General features: G+C 47.7%; 1 protein-coding gene across 1 annotated transcript in view; it reads right to left on the reverse strand.

Annotated features, from left to right (window-relative positions):
- Positions 1-4,000: 4,000 nt before the first annotated feature.
- The window catches only part of SLC5A1 (solute carrier family 5 member 1), a 56,321-nt gene continuing 35,015 nt past the window's right edge, over positions 4,001-25,306 (reverse strand). The window contains exons 6-15 of the mRNA XM_024566643.4: positions 23,831-23,936; positions 22,566-22,646; positions 21,189-21,409; positions 20,815-20,950; positions 20,171-20,278; positions 17,072-17,222; positions 14,824-14,992; positions 11,485-11,700; positions 9,365-9,470; positions 4,001-6,245 (exon numbers count right to left, since the gene is read on the reverse strand). Of these exons, the coding sequence (XP_024422411.2) occupies positions 6,028-6,245; positions 9,365-9,470; positions 11,485-11,700; positions 14,824-14,992; positions 17,072-17,222; positions 20,171-20,278; positions 20,815-20,950; positions 21,189-21,409; positions 22,566-22,646; positions 23,831-23,936 (1,512 nt within the window). The 3' untranslated portion in view covers positions 4,001-6,027. The remainder of the gene's footprint in view (positions 6,246-9,364; positions 9,471-11,484; positions 11,701-14,823; positions 14,993-17,071; positions 17,223-20,170; positions 20,279-20,814; positions 20,951-21,188; positions 21,410-22,565; positions 22,647-23,830; positions 23,937-25,306) is intronic.

Below are 25,306 nucleotides of genomic sequence, written 5' to 3' on the forward strand. Positions count from 1 at the left end.
ATTGCCAAAAGCTTAATAGAAGTTTTTACTATTAACTATTATATAGTTACAAATATCATAACTGTATAGTTATAAATATAATGATTTAATACCAACTCTGCAAATTGTAGAACATAAGTCATAGCTGTGTTTATCCTACAGAATAAGCCACAGGTTTTTTAAATCTATATACAAAATAACAGTCAAGGCAAACCTGAGCGCAGGTCAGAGTGGACAGTACAGGTTTCCTCCACTCTCCAAAAGCGGAGCGTCTCTGTGACACCTCACCTCAGCCACGATGGCGTCAAGTGAAGAAGCATTTACTGTTAATTTATATGGGAAAACTTTTTAGCATCTCCAGACCCAAAAAATAATCTCTCTCGGGCTTTTCTGACCCATTAGGACACATGCTGCTAGTGGAAGCACAGAACAAACGAAGGTCAAGTACAGATGCTCGCAGACGCAGGTCAAAGCTAGGGCGGCCTGATGCTGAGAGGCTGAGCGAGGTGCCGGCTAAGTGGCTCGGAGGGGTCCCTCTGTAAGGCCACACTGAAAAACGAACGCTGGAAGCTATTTTCGTTTCTCACCTTTTTTCCTAAAAGTGAAGATGCTCTTCAAATTTGGCTGGTGAAAACAAGTACAAACATCAGTCTTTTGTAAAAGCAAAGTGGCGCATTAAGCAAACTTCTGAAAAGCAGGGGGTACCTGTAGTGTCCTGGAGTTGGAGAATTAACAGTACAATGATGTTTCAAGACTGCAGAGAGCGACAGCCCACTCTGGTAAACACACGCATTGGCGTCTGTTCCCTGCTTTGGTGACCTTTGGTGACCTTGTGGTCAGCCATTTGTTGGTTCTTAGTGGAGAAAGCAGGTAGGATGATAATTATGACCTACTAGAATGGGCTTCTCATCATTTCTAAATACCCTGCTTTTGTTCTTGCTTCTTTTGCTGGGAGCCTTCTAGGGTCTAATGCTTGGACGTGTGGTGGGCCTCATTCGTCTGATTGCAGAGTTTGCCTGTGGCACAGGGGGTTGCTTGGCTGCCCGCTCCTGCCCGAAGATCGTCTGTGGAATGCACTATCTGTACTTTGCCATCATTCTCTTTTTTGTTTCCATTCTGGCCATCCTGGGAGTTTCCTTGACGTGCACGTGAGTGATGAGTAGCAGATCCACGCTTACTGGAAAGTAAGAATTCTTTGCCTTCTAAAGCTAAGCTGGCGTGCAAGTCCCAGACAACAGAATCGTAGCACCATTTGAGCTAGAAGGAACCTGAGAGTTACTCAGCTCAACACATCTGCGCCCAAAGTACTTTTGTCCATGTTTTCCTTGAGCTCTTAGAGCATATGTAAGGCAGTTGTTCTAAAGTTTAAATTTATAATTCCAATGTATGGACTTCCTCAGAGACAGTTTCTGTCCATTTATTTTTTTTTTCCCTTTGAATGGGTTATAACATCCTGTTTCTTTGTATGTCTTGGGATATTTTTTGCAAAAAGTGAACACTTGACTATTATATTGTGATAACTCTGTAAATCAGATCCTCCCCCTACCCTGCTATTTTTCTCTTTTATTGGTTGTTGAAGGCTGGAGTACTTCATTTATTCAGTGACTTTCTCAAACTACTATTGCAAAGACCATATTCTTTGCTGATGTAGTCACAGAGAACTCTCTTCTTTAGCCTGTGTTCCCCAGACACTGTTTTTAATTTTTTTATTTATTGATTTGAGAGACAGAGAGAGGAATGAAGAGAAAGAGAGCGAGAGAAACATCAATTTGTTGTTCCACTTATTTATACATTCATGGGTTGCTTCTTTTATGTGCCCCAACCGGGGACCGAACCCGCAAACTTGGCAGATCGGGATGATGCTCCAACTAACTGAGCTTCCCGGCCAGGGCCTCAGGTACTGTTTTGATAGTGCTTTCCTCAAATGCCAGGGGCTCCCCCAGGCTTTGCAAACTGACCCTGTTCTGGGGCTCTCCAACTCCTAGCCAGCCTTGCACTGAGCCTAGGGATCAGACCAAGAGGAAAGCTTAAGGTCTTCTCAGGTATTTTCTGAGTGCGTGTCTTGCACATGACTTTCTAGATGCCTTGGTATATACGGTTGTTTGTGGGTGTCCTTATTTCCCAAAGACATCTTCCCCAGATTTTGCCTCAGGCAGTCTATTCCTGTGTGTTTTGACCATAATCTTTTGCTTCAGGTGTCTGAGTCTTGCTAGTTTGGCTTTCAGAGTCCTCAAGCTCCCCCAGTCTGAGTTCAGAGTGAGGTGAGACAGAGAGGAGCGCCTTGTGTCAGGTACCTATGTACCGCCCAGACTGGTTAGAACAGGGATGCGTGATAACTTGTGAATACGATCCACTCTGCTCCTCCTGGAATCAGGACATGGTCCCACACTGGGAACACAGGCTGCCCCTGACACTTTACGACTGCTGCTGCTCTAAGATGACCACCATGCAAGGGAGAGGGTGACAGTCACTGTTTTGGTGAGAGGCATCATTCTGTAGTGACTTTTCCTTGATTTGGCAGTTTGGTTGGTTGCTGTAAACTTTTGGCAGGTGTCTAGACTTCTCACAAAATCGGTGCTGACAGTGTCTGACGGGGGACAAGAGCCTGGAGTTGCCCACTCCACCATTTGCCCAACGTCACAATTTTTATGGGGTTCTTCTGATTTTCTCTGAAGACTTTTTATATCTTTTGTCCATCTTTTTTCCTAATGATTTCCTTATTTTTCTTGTTGATTCACAGAAATCCTTCAAACACCCTAGTTACCAATTGCTTACTATTCTTTGTATCACTCCTCCTTTCACGCTCTGCCTACTCTTTGTCTGGAGCCCCAATGAGATGGGCGCTGGACTTCTTGGGTCATATCTTTTGAGTTTTATTTCACAGTTTCCATCACTTTACCTCTTCAAAGTACATGTTAGGATAACTGCTGGGCTCCATATTCCAAATCACTGCTCTGAGCCCTTCGATTCTGAAATGCGTGTGTATGTGCTGCCGGCACTCGTGTGTAAAGAAGGTCCCTTTATCTGGTGACATGTGCCACCAGTTCTCCCAGCATGGGGTGAATTGCATCAAGCCACCTGTTCTTTGGGTTGCTCTTAAGACTGACTACAAAAACTGGCTGGGTCAGGGACGCAGCGTGGGGCAGTCAGACTGAGCAACACTCACCTGCATCTTCCAGAACCAGTCCGACGATGCTGCCCAGTAAACCTCACCCACCCTCCCTAGTCCCGCCCCACCAACCCAGCAGGGCGACGGTACCTCATTCAAACAGTTTCATTTACCTAAATCCAATTTGAACATTAGGAGTTTTCTTGGAGGCAGGGGTGATGTTAAGAAAACCCTCTTCTTCAGCTAAACACATATGTGCTCTTCTCCCAGGGGTGTTATGTGACCCAGGACAGGCTGCAGCACATCTTTGAGGAAGTGGTGAGTGACTCAGCACCAGCAAAGAGTGGGTTTTAGTGAGTTCCAGAGGCGGAAGTTTCTCTAAGTAAACACGGCTGCCTGGCCCAGCTACACAGACCATATCAAAGGTCCCAGGACCAGCTTTACTTTGCAGGGCAGGAGGTCTGTGTTTGCCTTTGGAGAGTCATCCATATTTAAAGAAGCTTGTTTTGCTTGAAAGGGCATGATTCTTTTTTCTCCTCTATAAAGTGAGCATTAATAAGCAATCACTCTGCCCCATAACACCCATCTTCCATTTGAAGAAAAAGATAGCTCTTCCCTGCACCCTGAAATTATTCTAGTGTAGTTTAGCACTTGCTGGTCCCTGGTGACCCACGTGGCTCAGTCTGTTCTAAGAGGATATTATACATTGAAGCTACTCACCTTGTGTGTACTAGAGATTTTGAAATTGAAAGTATTTCCAGACTTCCCTACATTTTTTCATGGTGCTATAGTCTGTGTTCTACTCTCAACTGTCTCGGCGCCTGTGTCTTAATCCATGTGTGACACCAACTAAAACTCACCACAGACATGGTCCGTATTTGTCTGGAATCTCTAGAGAACAGGAAACCTGGATGGTATGGTTGTTAATGTTTATTTTTATCAAAGTACAAGAATACATTGTAATTATGGGACAAAATGCAGCTTAACATAACATCTGTATGTCATCTCTCATGGACATACCTCCCACCCCCTGTCCAAGTGACGTCATCACAGCCAGAGGAGGTAGGGAAGTGCTATGAGCACCAAGGTTCCCATCTTTCAACAGAAAAATGCACAGTTGAGATGACGTAATTTACCCCAATACACACGATGAATCACTGGCAAAGCCAGACACAGAATCCAGGACAAACGTGCTACTCTGTGTCCGCTCCATCCGTCAGCATCAACCCTCTCCCTCTATCCTCTCAAAACTCAAAAACACCACAAACTCCACACAAAACCGAATACACCGAGCAATGCCAGCCACCTGAAATTCTCTCCTTTTCCATCTTCTCTCCTCAGCTTAGGAGGAATGTAAGGGCACCTCAGACAGACACCTCTGGGTTTCCTTCCTGTGAGAACAAGCCACTCCTTCTCCTGCTGAACCCTGTTTACCTGCAGGAACCACACTCAGCTCCACCGAGCCTCAGATCCCGCCCCTCCTAAGCCACCCTGAAGTCAGTCCACACAGCCGTCCTGAGAGTTTCTTCACTTCAATGAGATCATATTACAATACGATTAGGTTTCGCAGGTAGACTCGAAAGAAGGGTATTTAGCTCATTACATTTAAAAAATTCCTCTCTAGGAAACAAACAAGTTCAACAAGAAATACACTCCCCGAAGCTGTAAGTGTCCAGCACTACCGCACGGAACAGAGAGCGCGAACCCTAACCTCGGGTGGTGGGTGGTCACCAACCCAGACAGCTGAAAAGAGCAGGGTCTGGGTCACGGGCACTCAGGTGGCGGAGGATCACAGGCTGATTGTTTCAATACTTCAGGAGAGCACGGCTGCTTTGCGATGCCAGATGCACGCTTGCTCTGTGATGTGACAGAGCCAACTTCTGAGCCCATACATCAACACCCACACCAGGAGGAAGCGTGGCCTCTGGAAAGGGCACACACAGGGCACACACAGTCACCACAGTGGGTGCTTTGTGCAGCCACAGCGGAGGTCAGCCAAAAATGGAGTGTGCGTTTATACAAAGCCCATACTCTTCATTCAGTCCACGAACCCCGCTGAGCGGCGGGGACATTCCAGGCACAGCGAATGCCACCGTGAGTGAGATCTCCGACGTGAGGAACCCCCAGTGGACATTTTTAAGAAGCCCAGCAAATCCTCGTGACTCCACCCCCCACTGGCCTTGGGATTTGTCGACAGTTTGCTCACTATCATCGTTCGTGACCAACTAACCACTTTTGAAAGATTGCCTTGTAGCTGGTTTGTTGTCCTTTCTCTGACCTTCCGAAATGACAAAAAAAAGCCTATCTTATAATAGAATTATTTCCATTTGGCTTTTTGCTGCTTTGGGGTAAGTACTACTCTCAGGCGCCTGTTCTCTCCTTCAAAGAGCAAACACCCAGATAGGGGCCCCATTGAGCTCCCATACTTAGCCGCAATGGGTTTATCAGTTTATCAGATTGCTTTTTCTTGTGCCAAGAAAAAAATGGACAGGGATATGATGAGGAGTACAATTTTTCTTTAAAAAAACAATTGAGGAGGATCAGATAGGGCAAGCGGCAGGAACCAGGGGGGCTACAGCTCTGAAAAATGACATTCAAGGGTGGCAAACAATGTTGAGGGACTGAGTCTCCCTGAGACAGAGGTGCACCAGGCGTCCTGGGACTTCCGGTCCTTGGTCTGCTTTTTCATGAATGAGTGGACTTTTCTTCCACGGCTCTGATACGCATACCTGACTCTATCACACTGGCCTCAAATATATAAGTTAACAGCAAATTAATCACTTTCATCCAGCTATCTTATGGCTACACATGTGTACATTTGTCAACTGGTCAAAATTTACAACTGGCTGGTTTCCTCTCGATACCACAGAAAGGGACAGAAGGGAGGCAAAACAAACAGTCCAGCCTCTAGGAGAGCAGTCTGCAGCAAAAGGCAGGACTCAGGCAAAATACGCGTGGCAGAAGATGGCCACGGCCAGCAGGATGATGCCGTTGATGTTCACGACCGTCCTCCACAAAGGCTTCTCGGAGGTGTCTGTCATCATCAGCTTCATGGCTGCCTCCTCCTCCTTTGTCATCTTGGGGCCCTTCTGCTGGTCCAGGCCACAGAACAGGTCATAGGCCTTCCTGCAGCATCCTTTTTTCTGCTCGGGATATTCTGTGTTGGGGAAAAGGAATAAAAGAACTGTTGGATACAGAAGTGGGAGGAACTAGAAAAGGGTTCCCGGGGGCGGGGGGAGAACGTCCTATCACGGAACAGCTGCCATTCTGCAGACACTTCCCAGTTTTCTTTATTCACAGGAATGGACATGGTACGAAATGTCTGAGTCAACTTAGTTAATTACAGGATGGATTCTACACTCTTATGATCAGCTAGCATCTATTTCATCTCTACCAGACCAAATGCAAACTCGTTTTCATTTAGAACCATTAGAAGCAAACAGGGAATGATAGTTTATGGCAGACAGATGGTAACAATGGGCTGAGCGATGTAACACCTCTGAAACATGAACATATCTGTTTGCTACATCACTGAAAAGCAATGAGAATTTCATGACTCCGGAGTTCATCAGTTACACCTAGAAATTCCCAGGCTTTGCAACAGGTCCAGCTGAGTAGTAAGGAGCAGGCTGAACAGGGCAGCAGTGATGACACTTCCAGGGCTTCAGAGCTGATGCTGCATATCGACACTGCTGCATCAGTCAAATCATCCAACTGGCCTGCCATTCAGGGCGGATGCCCACCGAGGGAACTGCCTCTCTCCTCTGCCCAGGTTTGGCCCTGGAGCTAGACAGACCTGAACTAGAAAGCCAGGTCTGTGGCTCACTAGACATGCAAGGAAGCCCACTGTGTTTTCAGCACCGTAGCAAGGGTCAGTGCTCTCCACTCTCCCATTTATATGTCACAGAACTTTAGAACCGGAAAGAACCTTCATAGTGATCAAGCACATATGTGTGTCAGAACTGGGACAAAACCCCAGTTTAACACCCTGGTTCATTCACCTCTCATTTTCTGTATCCGTAAAACTGGATAAATGCTGCCTTCTTCATCATGGGATTGAATGAGGGGCCACCCGGGACACAGTAGGTGTCCAGAAGCGTTAGCCTCCTTGCAGTCTCTGTTTTCGCTCTCACACACATAAGAGATAGACAAGCCTCCTCCCCACCCTGTACTTTCACCCACTTCACCAAAATAGGAGAATGGCAAAGGCTCACTGGCCAGCCCAAATGAGAAACTCATGCCTCTGGGGGCCACTGAAAAGTCGGGTGGGCCCTGGCCGAGTAGCTCCGTTGGCTGGAGCACCCTCCCGATGCACCAAGGTTGCAGGTGTGACCCCAGTCAGGGCACAGGCAGGAAGCAAGCAATGGACGCAGGGATGTATGGGGCAATAAGCCAATCTCTCCCTCCCTCCCTCTCTTTCTCTAAAAATCAATTTAAAAAGAATGTCAAAGTCAGGTGGCTTTGAGAAAGTCTCTGTCTCATTTACCCATCTTTAAAATTGGAAGAATTATACTTGCATCAGCTGCTATAAAAGTATGATAGGACACCAAAATTAAACGCTACACTGACACGTTCATAATTCAAATACATCATGATCATATCGTTGTCTGCCACGATGATGGTGGTCGTGGTGACAGTGCTGTAGAGGTGAACTCTCACGCTGCTGTTTCTTGGAGAACGATGAGGGTGACCCCATTGTCTGTGAAGGCCTCTAGCGATCCCAGTTTATCGTACTTTAAGGGCAGGGTGTTCAGTGTGATTTCGCCATGAGTTCACCCAGAAACAGCGGAAGGCAAGCACCGCTGTGAACCTCAGAAATCACTAAGCCAATCCTCTAGCCAGTGGGGGAGGCCCTTCTAGGCACCCCGACAGATGCACATTGCTGCTCACCTCTTTCCACACAAACTCAGGAAAGCCTTCCTTAGTTGCAAACATAACGCTACAAGTAAAGCCAATTCTATTGTGGAATATTATTTCCTTCAAAGTTTTCAACAGTGCTATGAAGTATAAGCTCTCCTTTAGAATACTTTCATGTGATGAGCCTGAGCTTTAGAAAAATGAAAGAATGTGCCCAGGGTCGTAGGTAGAGACGTGAGGATTCAATCTAAGTTCTTCCTGAATCCAAATCCCACACTCTGTCTCTACGCCATCCTGCCTCTCTTTACTTTGAGTTAAAATGGGATGAGTTCTATCCAACCAAGTCTTAATTCTGGTGCAAAAAAACCCAAACACACTAAAAAACAAAAACAAAAACAAAAACAAAACCCTAATCTCTTCTTCCACATTAAAACATTTAAAATACTCCTCCTGCATGTCCCTTTAAAATCTATGATATTCTCATTCAATGTGGGGACATTTCTGGAGGTGGGAGAAGGGGGGGCATGTTCACTCTGGCCTGCTCCAGGGGAGCAGGCAGGGGCTACTTTTTTCAGCACCAGGGTCAGCTGCCTCTGGCTCCAGGCAAAGCCTCTCCATTCATGTTTAAAATGAGGTGATAAGACCACACAACCTCAGGGCCCTTTGCAAAGAGCTAGGAGTCTGTGATATCCCTGATGGCCAGATTCAGAACTTGTTCTGTGGTAGCTGTGCTCCCTTCAGATGGAGTGATGAGACCTTCTGCTCACACCAGGTAAAGAACCTACGACCTCAGCTCCCACATCACCATACACCACACACTTCCACCAAAATCTCCATGTAGGAAAGGAAATTGGCAACACAGAAGCTGAGAAAGCATGTCTCTACGAGCAGGACGAATCTCTGAGCACTGACTAGGGATTATCTCACGGACTTCCTGAGAAATTTGGTTTTCTAAATCTGATGTGATAAGCCAGTAGGACATAAGATCCCTGGGCCTCTATCCCACCCCCACCCCCACCCCGATGTCATCAGGACTAGCCACAGCTTTGATTCCATGTGCTTTCAGTTCACAGGCTTTGTCAGAAGAGCTCTGACTCTCCCCTTGTCCCTGACCACGCCCCAAATCAAGTCACGGTGGCAAATGCCTCACCCAGCCTTAGTCACTGAGCACTGTAAACCATGAGGGGTGAGGGAGCAGGAATGATTCTGGACCTCCCTCCTGCCCTTGACCAAGCTTCAGAGTGAATACCCCAAAACCCATGTATTCATCTCACACACCCCACACCTCGCTCCCTGCTCCCCCTGGGAGAGAGATCTGAGCTTTGAGAAAGGCATTCAGTGAGGGCTTCAGTAAAATGGTCTTGCTGATGTAGGAGTAACTTTTTAGGGCTTGAGAACAGCCTCTGAGTCATGAGTCACCTATTTCAAGAGTCTCCTCGGGGGCTTCGTGGATGTTTTCCTCTTCTGCATCCAGGTCGATACGCTCCTCTTTGCTGTTGCGCAGGGTCCAGCACAGGCGGTAGAGCTGTGGAGAAAGCAGAACAGGCTGGCAGAAAGTTCCAAACAGTGTCTCAGGCCAAGAAGTTGGGAGAACAAAGAGAAATGCATCAAGAAGGAAAAAGGAAAGTGGCCTCTCAGCACCAATAAGAACATATATGACAATTCGGATCCATAGCCTTATATCTAAATATATCGGGAGCTTAGATGTAAATCATACACCTGTAAACACTCGTCCGTATGCTATATGCATATTCCGAGGCTAAGGGGCTGCCTTGAGAACAGAAATGTTTTCAGTGAATGAACTCTTGGTACATATGATAAAGGAATTTGTTCCTTTTAGCACCAGTTCGGGGAAAAAAACAAGACACCCGTCTGTCCAGACCAGCAGCGTAAGATGATGTTTTTCTGCTGTGTGTTTGTCATATTGTGGGGAGAGAATTTATAGAACCACGGGCCATGTACAACGGGAAAGAACTGGAGGCAGAGTCTCTATTGACAGGAAACCAGAAACTTGAAGAAGTGTGAAAATCCATGCACTGTGTTCATCCCGACCACGCCCTCTTCGGTGACCACCTTGCTCCCTTCCGGGCAAGAGGAAGCCTGAAGCTCAAATGCGCTCGGGGCGCAACGCTTGCAAAGATGGGGATGTCGGGAAGAATTGCCACAACAGAAAGCTTGTGGTACATTCAGCAAGTAAGCTTGGTGCTCGTGCTGCTGTAAAAGCAATTTTCCTTTGACACACAGTTTGCTCACAGCTTTGAATGTTTGGCAATGAGGCTGAAGATCTCTTACGGATTTCTTGAGTCCCTGTATTTAGGCAGGTGTAATGGGTTAGAAAACCCTTTGTCTTTCTCTATTGACAAATATAATTGGGTTAACTCTCTATCTCTGTTTCTTGGAAACCTGAAAAAGGTAGAATGCCAGGTGTATTGGGTTACCAGAATGTATTGCTTGTGGTTAAAAAAAAAAGAAGCAGCCTTAAAGTGGTCACCTTCACCAGCGCTGGGAGGGCTGTGAATATATCCTAAGCCAAGGGCGACATCTAGAGCCAAAGAAGAGTATTGCCATTTTTGAAGTCGAATCAATTAGACTTTAGTATAGTTTGAAATTTTTTGAAATCTATGGGTCTCACGTGCTATACAAATAGTTGAAGGTTAATTAGCAGTATAACTAAATAGTGATGCTGCCAGTCTCCTTCAGACAGTTAAAAAAAATTTAAGTTAAAAATAAAATAATAAAAAAATTAAATTTAAAATAATAATAAATAAAAAATAAGTTTTTTTAAATAAGAAATAAAATAATAAAATAAATAAAATAAAATATTTTTAAGTTTAAAAAATTTTAAAAATTAAAAAATTTTTAAGTTTAAAATAAAATAATAAAATAAAATAATAAAATTAAATTAAATTAAATTAAAAATAATAAATAAAATAAAAGTTTTTTTAAATACGAAATAAATAATAAAATAAATAAAATAAATTTTTTTAAGTTTAAAAAATTTTTAAATTTAAAAAAATTTTAAAGTTAAAAAAATAGAAATCTGTGGGCCACTATTTAGAGGCTTAATAGGGAAAGTCAAAGGGTAGATCATATTTCAGATTTCCCTGGGTGTGATGATTTCTGTAACCAGGTATGTCTCTTGCTGAGACCCCTGGAAGTTCTGACCATGGAGCTGTTACAAGAAATGTAAGTTCCTGTTTGGGACATGAGCTTCTAAACCAGGGTGGCCCCTGTGTGGCCCATGTGATCTCACACCTTTGCACCTGAGCTGTCCCTTGGGGAGCATGATTCAGAGACGAACCCCTGGACAGAAATGTAGAGTGCTCGAGGACTCCTGCTGAAGACACATGATCGATACTGCCCTGCCGTCACCCCGAGCCTCCTGTCCTGCATCCTTCCACAGCACCCCACGGGCGAGTATGGACCGTTTAGTCACGTGAGTGTGCCATGTCTAGTTGAGCTGAGGGCGACCAAGACGGGTGTGCAGCATGCGTGTGAGACACGCACTCCCAGCACGGGTCTCCCAAGTGCACACTCACGTGCTTGTCCTCAATGGGCTTGGTGCAGAGGGAGACGGCCACGATGACGATGACAGAGATGGCAAAGAGGATGATGGCGAAGTACAGGTAGTGCACACCACAGATGATCGTGGGGCAGCTGCTGGGCTGCATGCAGCTCCCGGTGCCATAAACAAACTCGGTGATCATACGCGCCACCCCAATCAGAAATCCTATGATCAGTCCCCAAAAGGCTCCCTGTGGAAGAAAACCTGGGGTTACCAAGTGCTGAATACGCAAAACAGCTGCACACTCCTGAGGGACGGAGGCAAAAGGGTGAGGGAAACGATAGCCCAGGCCACCTGGGGCCCGCATACCGGGACGGCTGGGAGGGTTGTGTCAGGCCTTGGGTGGACGTCATGTCGGTCTTGTTCCAGTGACGTGATGTCACCTGGGTCACAAGACAAGGATTCATGATACAATGGGGTAACGTGTCTAAGAACAGGTTACAGTATCAACCCAAAGCCTTACTTCCAAAAATTCCCTTTAACTTTAAAAATACTTTGAATCTCTCTGTCTGCAGCTACTGTTAACATTACTCTCCAGATTTGACACATTTAGATGTAAAGTAATTGTGAAATAATTTGTATCCTCAAAGACATGGAAAAGGCAATGGGTCTTTTGGGGACAGAGGAGAAAGGAACTTTTCCATCCACCTCTTTTATGAATTCAAAGTCACTGTTTTTAATTTGAGAACATAAAATTCTTCTATGTGTTTTCACATTAAATTTTGGGTTTGCATATTAAAAATATGGAAGCTTTTAGGAGACTAGAAATATTAGGGGTGATTTTTTAAGGGGTTTTTTTTCCTACCCATTCTTTCCTTTTCTTTCTTTCTTCCTTCCTTCCTTCCTTCCTTCCTTCCTTCCTTCCTTTCTTTCTTTCTTTCTTTCTTTCTTTCTCTTTCTCTCTTTCTCTCTTTCCCTTTCTTATCAGGCTTCACCTACAAGACCAGGCTGAATCTAGAGGCCGCATTTTAAAAGGACCAGTGACAAAGTAGTGTGAGCTCGTAGAAGGGTGGCCGAAAAGAGCCTTCGCGATTTTGTCAAGCGTTGATCTGAACAGCCCCTCTGTCAGCCGTTGGTACTCCCACACTTCACATCCCCATGCACTGAATGACCCGCTCTTCTTTAAATGTTTCAGTCCCAGGTCTTTGCGCAGGTCATTCCCTCTACCTAGGAGAGCCAGGCTCTTCCCTTCCTGGTAACCTTGTCCTAACCTGAATGTCCCCTCTCCTCTGCAGACAGAACTGGGTGGGCACACCCTCCTTGCCGGGGCTGCAGCACTGTGGACACACCTCCAGTCAGCACTGACCACACCGCTGCGTAACTATACAGTCGTTTCTCAGCCTCCTCATCTGAACTGGGGGCTCCCCCAGGGAAGGAATCAGTATTCTCTGCCTTTGTGTTGCTAGTGCCTCGCCCCATGTCTGGCATCAGGAAGTGTCTGCTAGATGAATAAGTGGACAAGGAGAAAGGAAAAAGGTGTTTCCCATTTATCCTCCTTCCATTCATTTCTTCATACAAATGATTTCTCAACTCTACTTTGTGTGACCAGTATCAGTAACACTTGCTAAGGCTTTCCTCCTTTACTGGCAATTAGCCTCTTCCTGTTCCTTTAGTCTTCATTCTCAAGAGGTGCTTGAAAAATCTGGGAGCCTTTGACATTTCGCTCAAGACTTAGAGTCACCCCTCAGCACCCAGAGTGCCTGACCGACCAGTCCTGAGAATCACTTTGCAGCCTCTGCGTGCTGCTCTCTGAAGATTCTAGGTCAGGGCTTCTCGCCCTCATCTCTGGACATTTGGGCTGGATAACTTATTGTTGGGGTGGGGGGCTGCCTTGCATATTATAGAATGTTTAACAGTAACCCTGGGGTCCACCCACTAGATACCAAAAATATTCCCCAAATTATAACAATCGAAAATGTTCCCAGACATCACCACATGCCCCACGGGGGAGGGCAGAATCACCCCCCTCCCTGCTGAGGACCTCTACAGTCTATCCCAATTCTTAGCCTTACTTTTTGAAAGCCCTGGCCCACTGCTGAATTGAATCTGCTCGTGGCCCACCACAACACCCAGCCAAGCTTTTAGCCACATGTTCCTAACTGGTATTTTAGAAGTCTCCCAGTGAACCAGCCTCGCCCAGTCGCTACTGAAAGTCATCCCTTTGTGTGCCCACTTCTCTAATTTGCCAAGATCACTTTCAGCTTCAATTCTGATCTCCCAGGGGTCTTTATCTGTGCACCCAGTTTTGTGTAACAAGCAAATCTGGACTATCTTCCTAATAGCAAATGTCGAATGAAAAGGGACACATGCAGTGATTTATGCACCTCAAAGCTGCACTGGGTCACCCCAGTGAGGTATTTCCCAGGTGTGTATTTGTTTCTGTCCTACTGGGAGAAAGGGGTCAGCTCCAGCCAAACATAGGTCACCATTTACTTGTTTCAGACAACGAGCTATACAGTCAGCATCCCCACAGCTTCCCAGCCTCCCCGCCCCAGGCATGCAGACAGTTGGATACAGAGACAGCTGAACGATACCCCAATCAGAAGCCATGTCCAAAGGAATCATTTTCACAGTGGTTCAGACCCTGCAAAGGCACCCCAGTGGTGACCCAGACTCTTTAGCCTGGCTTTCAAAGGGGCCATGCCTACTCAACTTAACCTGCCTCCCCAACTAACTCCCTCTCCAGCCAGGTGAGATGCCTGACAAGTCTCTCACCCTCTGCCCTGTCCTCCCACCTCCACCTCCAAGTCCTGGTCAGTGTTGTTCTCTCTGCCTTGAATGCCCTCTCTTCCCTCTCAGTCTCAGCCCGTGTTAATGTAGCCCGTCTAGGAATCCCTCCATACTAGCATTTTGTGCCACCTTTTACCCCTCAATTGTTATGCTGTTCTGCATATAAAGTGCTTGAGCACCCTCACTGGGCTCTGGTAAGCGCTGGCTGGGAAGCAGAGCTCGCTGCCGAACCAGTGGAGGTGTCCTGTGCTAGGACTTCCTCTGCAGCTGCTCGCCAGGGGCTGCAAACTTCCCAGGGAGAGCCATGGTGTCAGGGAAAAAATCACCAAGACTGGATGGAAAATGTACATCATTAGCTGGGAATTAGTTTGGAAACTGCAGTAAGGAGGAGAGGGGAGTCCAGGAGAATGTGAACCTGTCAGAGACCCATGGCCCTTGGAAGCATTCCCATACACACCCTGAGGAACGCATCCATTCCACCTTGAGATCTCTGGGAAAATCCCTCCCACAGAGAATAGGCCAGTCCAGGTGGGCATTTTTGTGCCAGAATGGGCCTTTCTGGCTACACGTGAATGATACTTACCGGCTCGTTGACCCTCTTGCAGAAAATAGCGAGCAGGAAGACAGCGGCAATGGGTGGTCCCAAGTAACTCGTGATGGACTGGATGTAATCGAAGAGCTGCCCACTCTGTGCTGACTGTACAATGGGCACCCAGGCGATGCTGATGCCAATCAGCACCAGGATGAACAATCTGAGATCAAAGCCCCCAGCAGAGTGTCAATCAATATACAAAGCTGTATATCTAATACATAAATAACTAGCAAATATACATACATATTATGACCACAGTAAGGAAACATAAGTAGCAAATTCATTCTTGAGCCTTTTTTTCTTCCATATTCTGCCTCTCTGGGAAAGATATCTGTACCTATGAGTAAGTGAAATGCACTTGACTTTCAATAGTAACCTAAACCAGCCACTACCACCAGAGAGGCCCACTCTGAGAGGCAGTACAGTACTGGAGCACAGATGTGAACTCTGGGTCCAGGCAGTCCTGGATCCAAATGTTTATTTTCTCTGGGTGACATAGGACACCTTGCTTTACCTCTCAGAGTCTTGGATTCTCCATCCGTAATCTGGGAATACTATAAAGGATCTTCTTACAAGGTTGGAATAAGGATTAGCTGTAGCTAAACAAATAGTAGGCAAGTAGATGAGCAAGTACTAAGCACTCAGTACACAGTAAAGACTATAATTATTCTTTTCTTCTCCTTCTCCTCCTTCTTCTTCATAAGAAAGTGAAAATCATAAGCCAAGAAGAACTTCTAAAGGAACGGTCTGGATAGAAAGAAACACTACAGGTATTTCTCTCTCTCCTCTGATTGAGTTTCTTTCAAACCCTGAAAAAGATTGGAGGGTCCCCTTAGAAGTCCTCTTACTGGTCCTCTTGATTTAATTAGAAAGAAGACTGTGATTTCTTTGCCTCAATTACCTGAATTGAAGGCAAAAAAAAAAAAAAGTCTGAAAATAAACTTCACAAAACACTGTTTTCACTCACATATTTCTTTCTCCGGAATGCTATTCCCACCGCGCTCCACTTACCCAAACCCAACCCGGCACTGTGGACTCAGCTAAAGGTCTTCCTCACCTGGGAGCCCTCCCTAATTGCATGTCACACTCACCTCTCACTTCTCTGAGCCCTTGATGGCTCTTACAGTCCCCACAGCAAAGTGTGGGATTATTTCACATAAGTGCAAGCTTATCTAGGCGGAGACAAGCCCCAGACAGCAGTCGCCCGGCTCGCACAAAAACGTACAGTAAATCCCAACATAATCCCAGGGCCAAAGGCCTGGCTCTGAGCAAAGCAACAAAACGGCTCTCTTCCCATGTTGCATCTTGAGCCTCATAAATAACAGAAAAAGCCAGTAAACTCCTTTCTAAGGAAAAATTAGTCAGGGTAATGGTGCTGCGTCTTGTGAAGCAGAGTAGTAGACTCTCACCTTGTCACCTGAGAGTGACCTGTCAGTTTTCCTTTCTTTTCTCTGTCCTGATCTTGGTCACGAGAACAATGAGGAGCACTCACCCCTCCTTCACTCACTGGGGACCTTTCCCTGGGCTGACGTCCCAGGGACTTGTTCCACCTGCCCTGAGGAGGTTGACCTGCCACCGCCCTATGGAGAGATGTGGCAGAGCTCCTGCTAGTCCCCTACCCAGACCATCTGATCCTAGATAATCATGATAATGAGCACACCTGACCCACGTGCCAATGCTTACTGCTTTCCGTATCCTGTTGCGTCCATTAGTCCATCGATAATAACAAAAGTGCACATAGCCCAGTGTTTCAGATTTTACAGAGCATGTTCCCAAGCTCAATACCACTTGACCCGCACAGCAGCCTTGCAAAATGTCGCAGCAAAGGATCGAGTCACTGGAGGCATCTGGACCTCAAAGTCAGCCAGTAAGGAGAGCTTCAGTGTGGAGGGCTGAGGGGGACAGCACGGGGTGGTATAAAGGACCTCAGACAAGGACTCGGTTGGGGTTCCAGTCATGGCCCTGCCATTGTCCCAGGGGCCTAGATTTAGGCAAGATGACCCTCATTTTCCTCATTGGTAAATTGAGGGTTAGATTAGATGATTTCCGATGCCACATCTCACTCCAGAGGGGCATTGTTCGATGATCTCCAATTTAAAGTTGATGCCCCTGGGGGCCAAATATAGTCACAGAGGTTACTCCCATTCTACCCAGCCATCTACCAGTCTTCTCTAGCTCGATGGAACCTCTGTATTTATTCAGGCTTCCCTGGTGCATGGCAGGGAGAAGCTGCATTTACCTTCCTGCAATCATGAGCTCTTTCTCCGATGCCTGCTTCCGAATCTTGGTGTAGAGGTCCATGGTGAAGAGGGTGCTGGCGCTGTTGAAGATGGAGGTCAGGGAGCTCATGAGGGAAGCCAGCATGACCGACAGCATCAGGCCCCGCAGCCCTGGAGGAGAAGGAGGTGATGAGCGTACACACAGCACTTCGGCTCTTTTGACCTGGAGCATGTGAGGACTCAGTGTTTGTTTGCCTTCCGCGACCACGCCGTGGTCGGTCTTTGATTGATCTCTCCAGAAAGACTAGACATTTTCAAGAATGGGTTGGGGCCTTACATTACATTGAAAACCCCCAGCAGTCGACCAAGAGGCAGGGACAACAGATATGTGAGGTTAACACTTCGCAGTTGGATGATGTTGGTGCTGATGGTGGTGATGGGTGTGTGTGTGTGTGTGTGTGTTTCCACCTAAGGGGACTTTTATGAGATCTCTCACCCAAAAGATCCATAATATGGCATAAACGTTTAAACAAGAATTCAAGAAAGTGAAAAAACAATCCATAGAATGGATAAAAATATTTGCAAATCACATATCTAATATGGATCTAGTATACAGAAGATATATAGAACTCCTACAACTCAATAATAAAGAGACAATTCATTTACAAATGGCCAAAGGATCTGAATAGACACTTCTCCAAAAAAAGATGAACAAGTAGTCACTAATCACATGAAAAAATGCTCAACATCAGGGAAATTTAAATCAAAACCACAATGAGGCACTCCTTCACACCTACTAGGGTGGCTATAAGAATAAAAAAAGAAGGCAGCTAATAACAAGTGTGGGTGGGCATGTGGAGAAATAGAAACCCCCGTGCATTGCTGGCAGTAATGTGAAGTGGTACAGCCACTGTGGAGAACAGTCTTGCGGTTCCTCAAATAGTTGAACACTGAGTAACCATAGGATCTATCAACCCCACTCCTAGATGTCTCCCAAGAGAAATGAGAGCATGTGTCCACAAAAATGGGCGCATGAATGTTCATACCAGTATTATTTGTAATAGCTAAAAAGTGGAAACAACACGATGTGCTTCCACTGATGAACGGATAAACAAAATGTAGTATATCCATGCAATGGGGTCTTATTCATCAATACAGAGGAATGAAGTCCTGACGCCTGCTACCGCCTGGATGAACCCTGAAAACATTATGCTACATGGAAGAAGCCAGACACGAAAGAATATTACATGATCCCATTTCTGTGAAGTGTCCAGAGTAAGCGAATCCATAGGGACAGAGAGGAGATTAGTGGTTGCCAAGGGCTAGGGGGCTGGGGGGCTAAGTATGGAGTGATGGCCAAGGGACACAGGATTTCTGTGGAGGGAGACAAAAAATGCTTTTTCATTGATTGTGGTGATGGTCGCTCAACTCTGTGAATATAATGCTAAAAACCATCCATTGTCTACCCTGAGAAAATCACACGGCGTGTGAACTGCAGCTCAGTAAAGTTATCTGGAGAAGGGAAAGACAAGGCTCTGTGTCCAGCTGACCCTGGGGAAGTCACGCCAACCCGAGAGCCTCATTTCTCCGCGGGGCAGTGGGGGGTGATACTATACCTGCCCAAATCAGAATAAGGAATTGCCATTTTGAAATTTTTCCTGGTCATGAAAAGCAAGGTTGGCTGCAATCTCTGCTACTCTTTTCATACCAAGGAGAGCACAGGGCTGTCCTGATGAGGCTGGAAGGCCAGGCCAGGCTGCGGGGCCACCACTGATTGAGAGGACAGCCTCCGAGTTCAAAGTGAACTCTGGCCTGCCATCTCTCTGCTACATGAATCCCTGCCACAGTCCCTCTGCCCAAACCCTCCAGCGACGGGACACCCACTGCCCCACAGGGAGTCTGCTCCCTCCTGGGCAGTCCTGACCCATCTGACAACTGCCTCCGAGAGCTTTAGACACAGCTCTGCGGCCACGCCTCTCTGTCCGGCAGGACGCCCTCTAGCACCACTTGCAAAGCCACCGTCCCCACCCAGCGTCTGTCTGCTGATCTAAAGAAGCAGCAGAAACCCTACACAGAGGCCAGTGTAATCCAAACCAGAACTCTAAGAGTCAGGTGACTCATACTAATTGCCACCTTAATTAATAAGCAGCCCAGCTAAGTGGAATAGTTAACTATTACCCCCATGTTTATAGAATTTGACTCCAAATGGTTTGCCCAAGGTCATGCATCCAGTCTGTGGTTAAAAAAAAATTTTTTTTTAAGACCATCCCAAATTCCTCAATTCCAGCCTTGAGCAGAGTTACACGAGCCAGACACTGAGTTTCTGTGTGGCCTGGAAAAGTCACTTTCCTTCTGTGGACCTCGGTTTCCCCAATTGTAAAACGAAGAACTTCGATTAGGTGATCTCTATGTTTTCTTTCAGTAATAAAATTTTATAGAAGTTTACTCTAAATTTTCCTAACCGATACCTTTGGGTTTTTGCTTTCCTAAGACCCCCTAACCTAACTAAATTTGCATCTCTTGAGCCAGAATTTGATTTCTCTTCAGTATAAAACATGAAAAGTACCCCCACAGGTCTACCCCAAACCTCTTCCTAATCTGGACTCTATGTCCCGTGTCTGCTGGGATAGCACGTTCTCTGGAGTGAGAAGCCCCTTTGCATCCCATCCAGCGGTTGCCTCGAACGTCCTCATTCTAGAGCTACAACCACCCCTTGCCTTTCCTCTCCAGGGTTTTCCTCGGAACAGTCTAGAAGTCAGTTCACTCTCCAGGTAAACCTCCCCTTAGTTCACGCCATCACGTTAGTGTCTGGTAGAAAGCTTCAAAGACCTCCTGGACGAGCATGGAAAAGCTGTGTTTATCCCTAACACACTTTCAAATCATCTCATTTCCAAGCCTGACTGATGGATGGGTGCCAGTTCTGAGAGCCCACTGGAGCCCTATGTGCCCTTCCCACTGAAGGAAGGCACGTCCAGACACCGAGGCCACCTGGAGTGAGGCCTCCCCTGCTGACCTCCAGGCTTGGAAACGGCTTCGCCAAGAAGGCCCGCAGAATCCGCGGAATGCCCAAGCCCAACCAGCCTCCCAAGGAAGACGCCACCAGTGGGGACGGATCTCACCATTGGGCATGAGCTCCACCACCAGGGTCGGGTAGGCAATGTTGGTACAGCCCACTGCGGCGCCGCAATGTTTCTCACATTCAGAGGGGACGGCGCAGGCCACTTTGTCTGGAGAGAGATGGTGAGCCGTGTGAGCAAGCAGACATAGGGGAAACACTTTCAAGATTCACTTTCTCAAAACAAGGCTTCAAAGAAGACATTCCTGCTCAAGGCCCTGAAATATTCCCACAAAGAGTGGAGCTCCTGGCTGAGCCCTTCACTACCATGTCTTTGTCCCGCTGGTCCTGACCCTCCCCAAGCTCTGCCTGGGGAGAAAAGACAGCTCCTAGGCAGAGGAGGCGGAAGCAAAGAAATGTTCAGTGTGGGAAGGGAGGGGGCACACTCCTTAGACTTCAGCTAGCTACCCTGCGGCCCAGCAGTAACCATTGTCTCATTTGGCCAAAGGTCACGGTGAGGGACGGACAGTGGTGTGGGGAGTAACTATGGAAGTGGTGGAGAAGGAGGAGGAAGGAGGAGGAGGCGGAGCAGAAGGTGGAGGAGGAGCGACAGGAGGAAAGGAAGGAGCAGGGAGCTAAGGGGCTTTAGCAGTGACTCGGAGTCAGAGATGAGAGAGAGTGACCGCTGAGTCCAGCAGAAGGCATCACCTGTGTACAGGATGCGGCTGATCATCCCGGGCATCACCATGAGGAACATGGGCAGCAGCTTCAGGTACCCGCACATCACGCAGCCGGCCTTCACGTGAGACATGTTTTTGGCTGAGAGGCAGCGCTGCACGATGACCTGCCAGGGAAAGCCCGGTGAGGGAGGGGTGCAGGTCATGACACCTCCTGGCAACCCCAGCTCCCCTCCCCCGCATCCTGGGTCCTTGGCCTGGCCCTCCCATGTTGCCAAGGCTCAGTGAGCCCCAGACCACGTGAGCCCTGCCCTACCTCCCCCAGCCCCACAAGCCACAGACAGACAGGAGTCCCTTTAGCACCTGGGTAAGCCCCCGCCCACCCTGCACTTCCAGCACCGGTACCTGATCGGTGCACCAGTACCACAGGGCGAGGATGGACAGCCCAAAGATGAGCCCAGGCCACGGCAGGTCTCCCTTGAGGGGATCTCGAAAGATGTGGAAGGAGTCATTCCTCGGGGTGTAGCACTCCTTTCTGACGGTGATGTTCCCATCCGAAACCACGGTTGGAATGGCATTCATGTACTTTTCCATGAAGCTGCCATACCCTCCCACTTCCTGAAAAGCTGGAAAATACCAGTAAAAAAAATCAACATCCCAGAACTCTCTTGTCCTCACAGCAGTTTCCTCCCGGGGATGCCTGAGACACTGCGAGGAGCTGGCCCACAGCCAGAGCCCTCCCTGTGTGTCTTGGGCCAGTCACCTTCCTGGTCTGGGCCTTGGCTTTCCCGTCCATTGTTAACCCTGCCCGGCCCTCAGGGGCTACTGAAGGTCCAAGGCAATAACCTATGAAAGGGCTCCAACCATGAATATCTTTCCAAAGGGAAGGGACTCAAATTACTGAGAGAAAGACCTTGGTTTTGAACCAGGTTCAAAAGCTCTCATTTTCCCTCAGCCCCTACCATCAGCAGTGGCCCCTGGGACCCCAGACATAGCCCTAGAGACATGCAGACCTGGCCCAACCACCCTTGGTCCCAGCCATGGGGTGGGATGGACAGAGAATGGGTGACAGGTCTGGAGCTCTGCCACCTGACGACTGTGTCCTTGTAGTAAGTCCTTCCAGTCCCTGCCCTGCAGACCCCCATGGGACCGCTGGGGGAAAATTCAACGGATTTTATGTAATATATAATAAAAAGTAGTTTATACCCTCCCATAACAAGTACCTCTACCTCTAGGGTTTCTAGTCTTGCCTTTAGCATTTTACAGACAAAATTTCACCAAATTAGGGAGCGGAGGGGCCAACATAGAGTGGCTGATTTTTTTTTAATTTTGTACAATAAGGACATAAACAAGACAAGTATCCCCTCCTATCATCAACTCATACAAGGAAGGACATTTAACATCAAAATGTAGACAAGATTAATCTGAGATTTAAGACACCACATTTGCATATAGTTAGTCTGATGGGCATTTAGTCTTATCCTTTTTTTGCCCAGTTTCTCTGTGGAGAGAAGACCACATCATCACAGGCCCACGGTGGGGACCACTGGCCCCGACTGTCCAGAGAGGACAGTAGGGACACAGGTGTCGTCTGGGCCAGGCCCCACTCAGACATCCAGGGCCGAGGAAGGTGCCCCCACCACACACACACACCCTCAGCAGTGGCCAGTCTGGGCTGTACCACTCCCCCGGGGAAGGCAGGCAGGGAGTCTGGACCCGGCTTCCCCCCCTGGACCTCTGTCTCTGCCTCCCTGCCCCCTCTGCCCGCCCTGCGCCGCTTACCAAACCCGGTCAGGATGAAAGACCCCACCAGCATGATCGCCGTCTGCAGGGTGTCCGTGTAAATCACCGCCGCCAGGCCCCCTAAGTGGACAAGGAGACAGCGTGTCTGACCCCACGCAGGAGAGCAGCCAGCCAGCCTGCCTCCTGTCCCCACCGCCACCCTCTCCATCCGCACACCTGTGAGCATGCCCCCCAGGCACCCACCGCCCTCCCTTCCCTCCTCCACTTGGCCTGTTATGGCTGTCTGCTGCCCAGCATGACGCTACAGCTCCACTCTCCACAGAGGAGCTGGGAAGGCGGCGGAAAGGAGAGAGCCACCTCAGAGTGTAAGGATGAAGAGCTTGATGAGATAATTTGAAGCTAGGAGATGGCTCCTCAGAGGTAAGAAATAGCACCTTCCCCAAGAGAAGGCAGAGGAGAGCAAAGGCTGGCATCTCTACCAGATGGCTGGAACGTTACCAAATCGACACTTTCAGAGGGCTACTTGTACACTGACCCTATTCTCAGACCACCTGAGTACTTCTTGTCACCAAAGCTACAGGGCTCCAGCTGGGCAGCGGGATCCATCACTGACCCTGGCCCCCGGACTCGGGCAGAGTAACACCCCCGCAAAGGGGCCCCCCATTATTCCTCAGGTCATCAGCTTCTCCAGTCTTCCTCTAAAGTCTCCTTGTATGTGTTAGTCCCTCCTTCTTCCCCAGAGTGCCTCCCAGTCCCTGACACATCAAACCCAAGGCCTCTGCCTGGCTTCCAAGGCCCCTGCCATGTGGCGTCGTTTGAATTATCAGGATTTATCACCCCCCAACACACATAACTTCCACTGACCACCTCCCACTGCTCACCCTGCCCCTGCCCTTTGTGCTGCCCATTCCTGTCTCCACGCCTTGCCCTCACCTGTCCCTGCACCTGGCACTCCCTCTCTGATTCTCCCAACTTAGCCAGGTTCTCCCCACAATCTCCAAGGCTAAGCCCTGCCCTGCCTCCTGGGAGAAGCTGTCTTGACTATTCCAGCCAACACTGGAGTTTTCTGGGCCACAGAAAGCTCCAGGAATCTGTAACTCCACAACAGATTTCTGGAGTTTTCTATTGGCTACAGATAACTCGTTAGGGTCTGTGATTTGGGACCCAGCAAATACCCCATCCTCCAAGTGTTTCCTGGGTGAATCTCTCCTACTCGAGAGAAGCCTTGGTGCCCACTTCCTTTCATTCTTCCCTAGTGCCTACCCCAGGGCTGGGCTTGAGCCAAGTCATTTGAATGGACTCACCTGTAATTGTGTAAATGCCAGTGATTACCAATAAGAGAAAGATGGCCAGGTACAGATCCAGGCCCAAGGCCAAGTTGATGAATATGGCCCCAGAGAAGATGTCTGCCTGGAAGGAGAGGAGAGGTGAGTTAGGGGTGAGAGAGGCCAGCTGGCTGCAAGGTGATGAACTTGAAGAGGTTCGCAGAAGCTGCCTCCTGGGTAGCGTCAATGCCTGTGATTTCTAGGGTCCAATGTTGGCCCACACCCCCTTCCTTGCCCTTTGGCTGAAATACCACAGTTAAATATTCATATTTTTACCCCCAGTTCAGAACATGAAAGACAAGTACTGTAAAATTCCATGTATACGAGTATCTAAAATAGTCAAATTCATAAACTCAAAGACTGGAATGGTGGTTACCAGGTGCTGGGGCGAGGGGGAGGGGACATGGGGAGTTATTCATTACAGACGCTGAGTTTCAGTTAAGTGAGATGAACAAGCTCTCGACATCTGCTGTAAAACACTGTACCTAGAAGTCGACAATAATGTATCGCACACAAAATCTGCCCAGAGGTTAGACGCCCTAAGTGCTCTTCCCACAATAAAATAAAAATAAAAGGATACAAATACCTGAGAGACAGGCTCTATTCCTAAGTTTTTCAACAAACTTTACTTAAGAGAATAATAGATATTGCATGAAAAGAAAAAGATTCTATGGTCAAAGAGGTCTGTGAAATGCTGGATTAAACCAAGTTCAGGCAGGTTCTTGGCCACACAACGCCTCTGAGCCCTTCACCGCGCTGCCTGTGCTGTGCATCCCCAGGAGGGGAGCATGGTAAATGACCCTTCACAAGCTCATTTAACCACCGCACTCACTTTGCCAAGGAGCAACTATTAACACCTTGAGGTTCCTTTCAGTGCATCCCGCTGCTCTAAGCTAATTGTCCACTGTTCACACCTTAGTGTGCAAAGGCGTATCAGATCTATTTCCACAGCAACTTTGAGTGCGGGAAGGTCAGGTGCAAGGGAGAGCCCTGCCCCGCCCTGGAGTGGAGAGAAACTTCAGCCACATCACAATCGTATCTCTCCAGCCGAGATGGAGTTCATCTTGGTCCTAACACAACCAGAACATCACCAAGAACCTCTTGCTTGGCAGGCTTGGTGCTAGGTGGTTTGATCTGGATTAGCGCATAACTTGAGGGCGAGTGGTTCGCTTTTCACTGAATTCGCCAGTTCTTGATACAGTTCTTTTTCTCTTCGGTGCTTCATTTAGCCCCATAAACAACCTTCCACCTGGCTGGATGGTGCAGCCACTGATTTTACCAACAGAGGGCGCTGGAGTTACTCAAAATGAATTTTCCTGGCATCTCAAATTACTACCAGGAAGGGAAGGGATTAAGGGATGATTAAAATGAATCTTTTGTTTTCAAACCTCTAGGTAGGAAAGAAATTAGACTTCCCCTAGATGCAATGCACAAGCTGTTTCATTGTGTAAAAGC

The sequence above is a fragment of the Desmodus rotundus genome, chromosome 7 (assembly GCF_022682495.2).
Source record: "Desmodus rotundus isolate HL8 chromosome 7, HLdesRot8A.1, whole genome shotgun sequence".
Classification (NCBI taxonomy): Eukaryota; Metazoa; Chordata; class Mammalia; order Chiroptera; family Phyllostomidae; genus Desmodus; species Desmodus rotundus.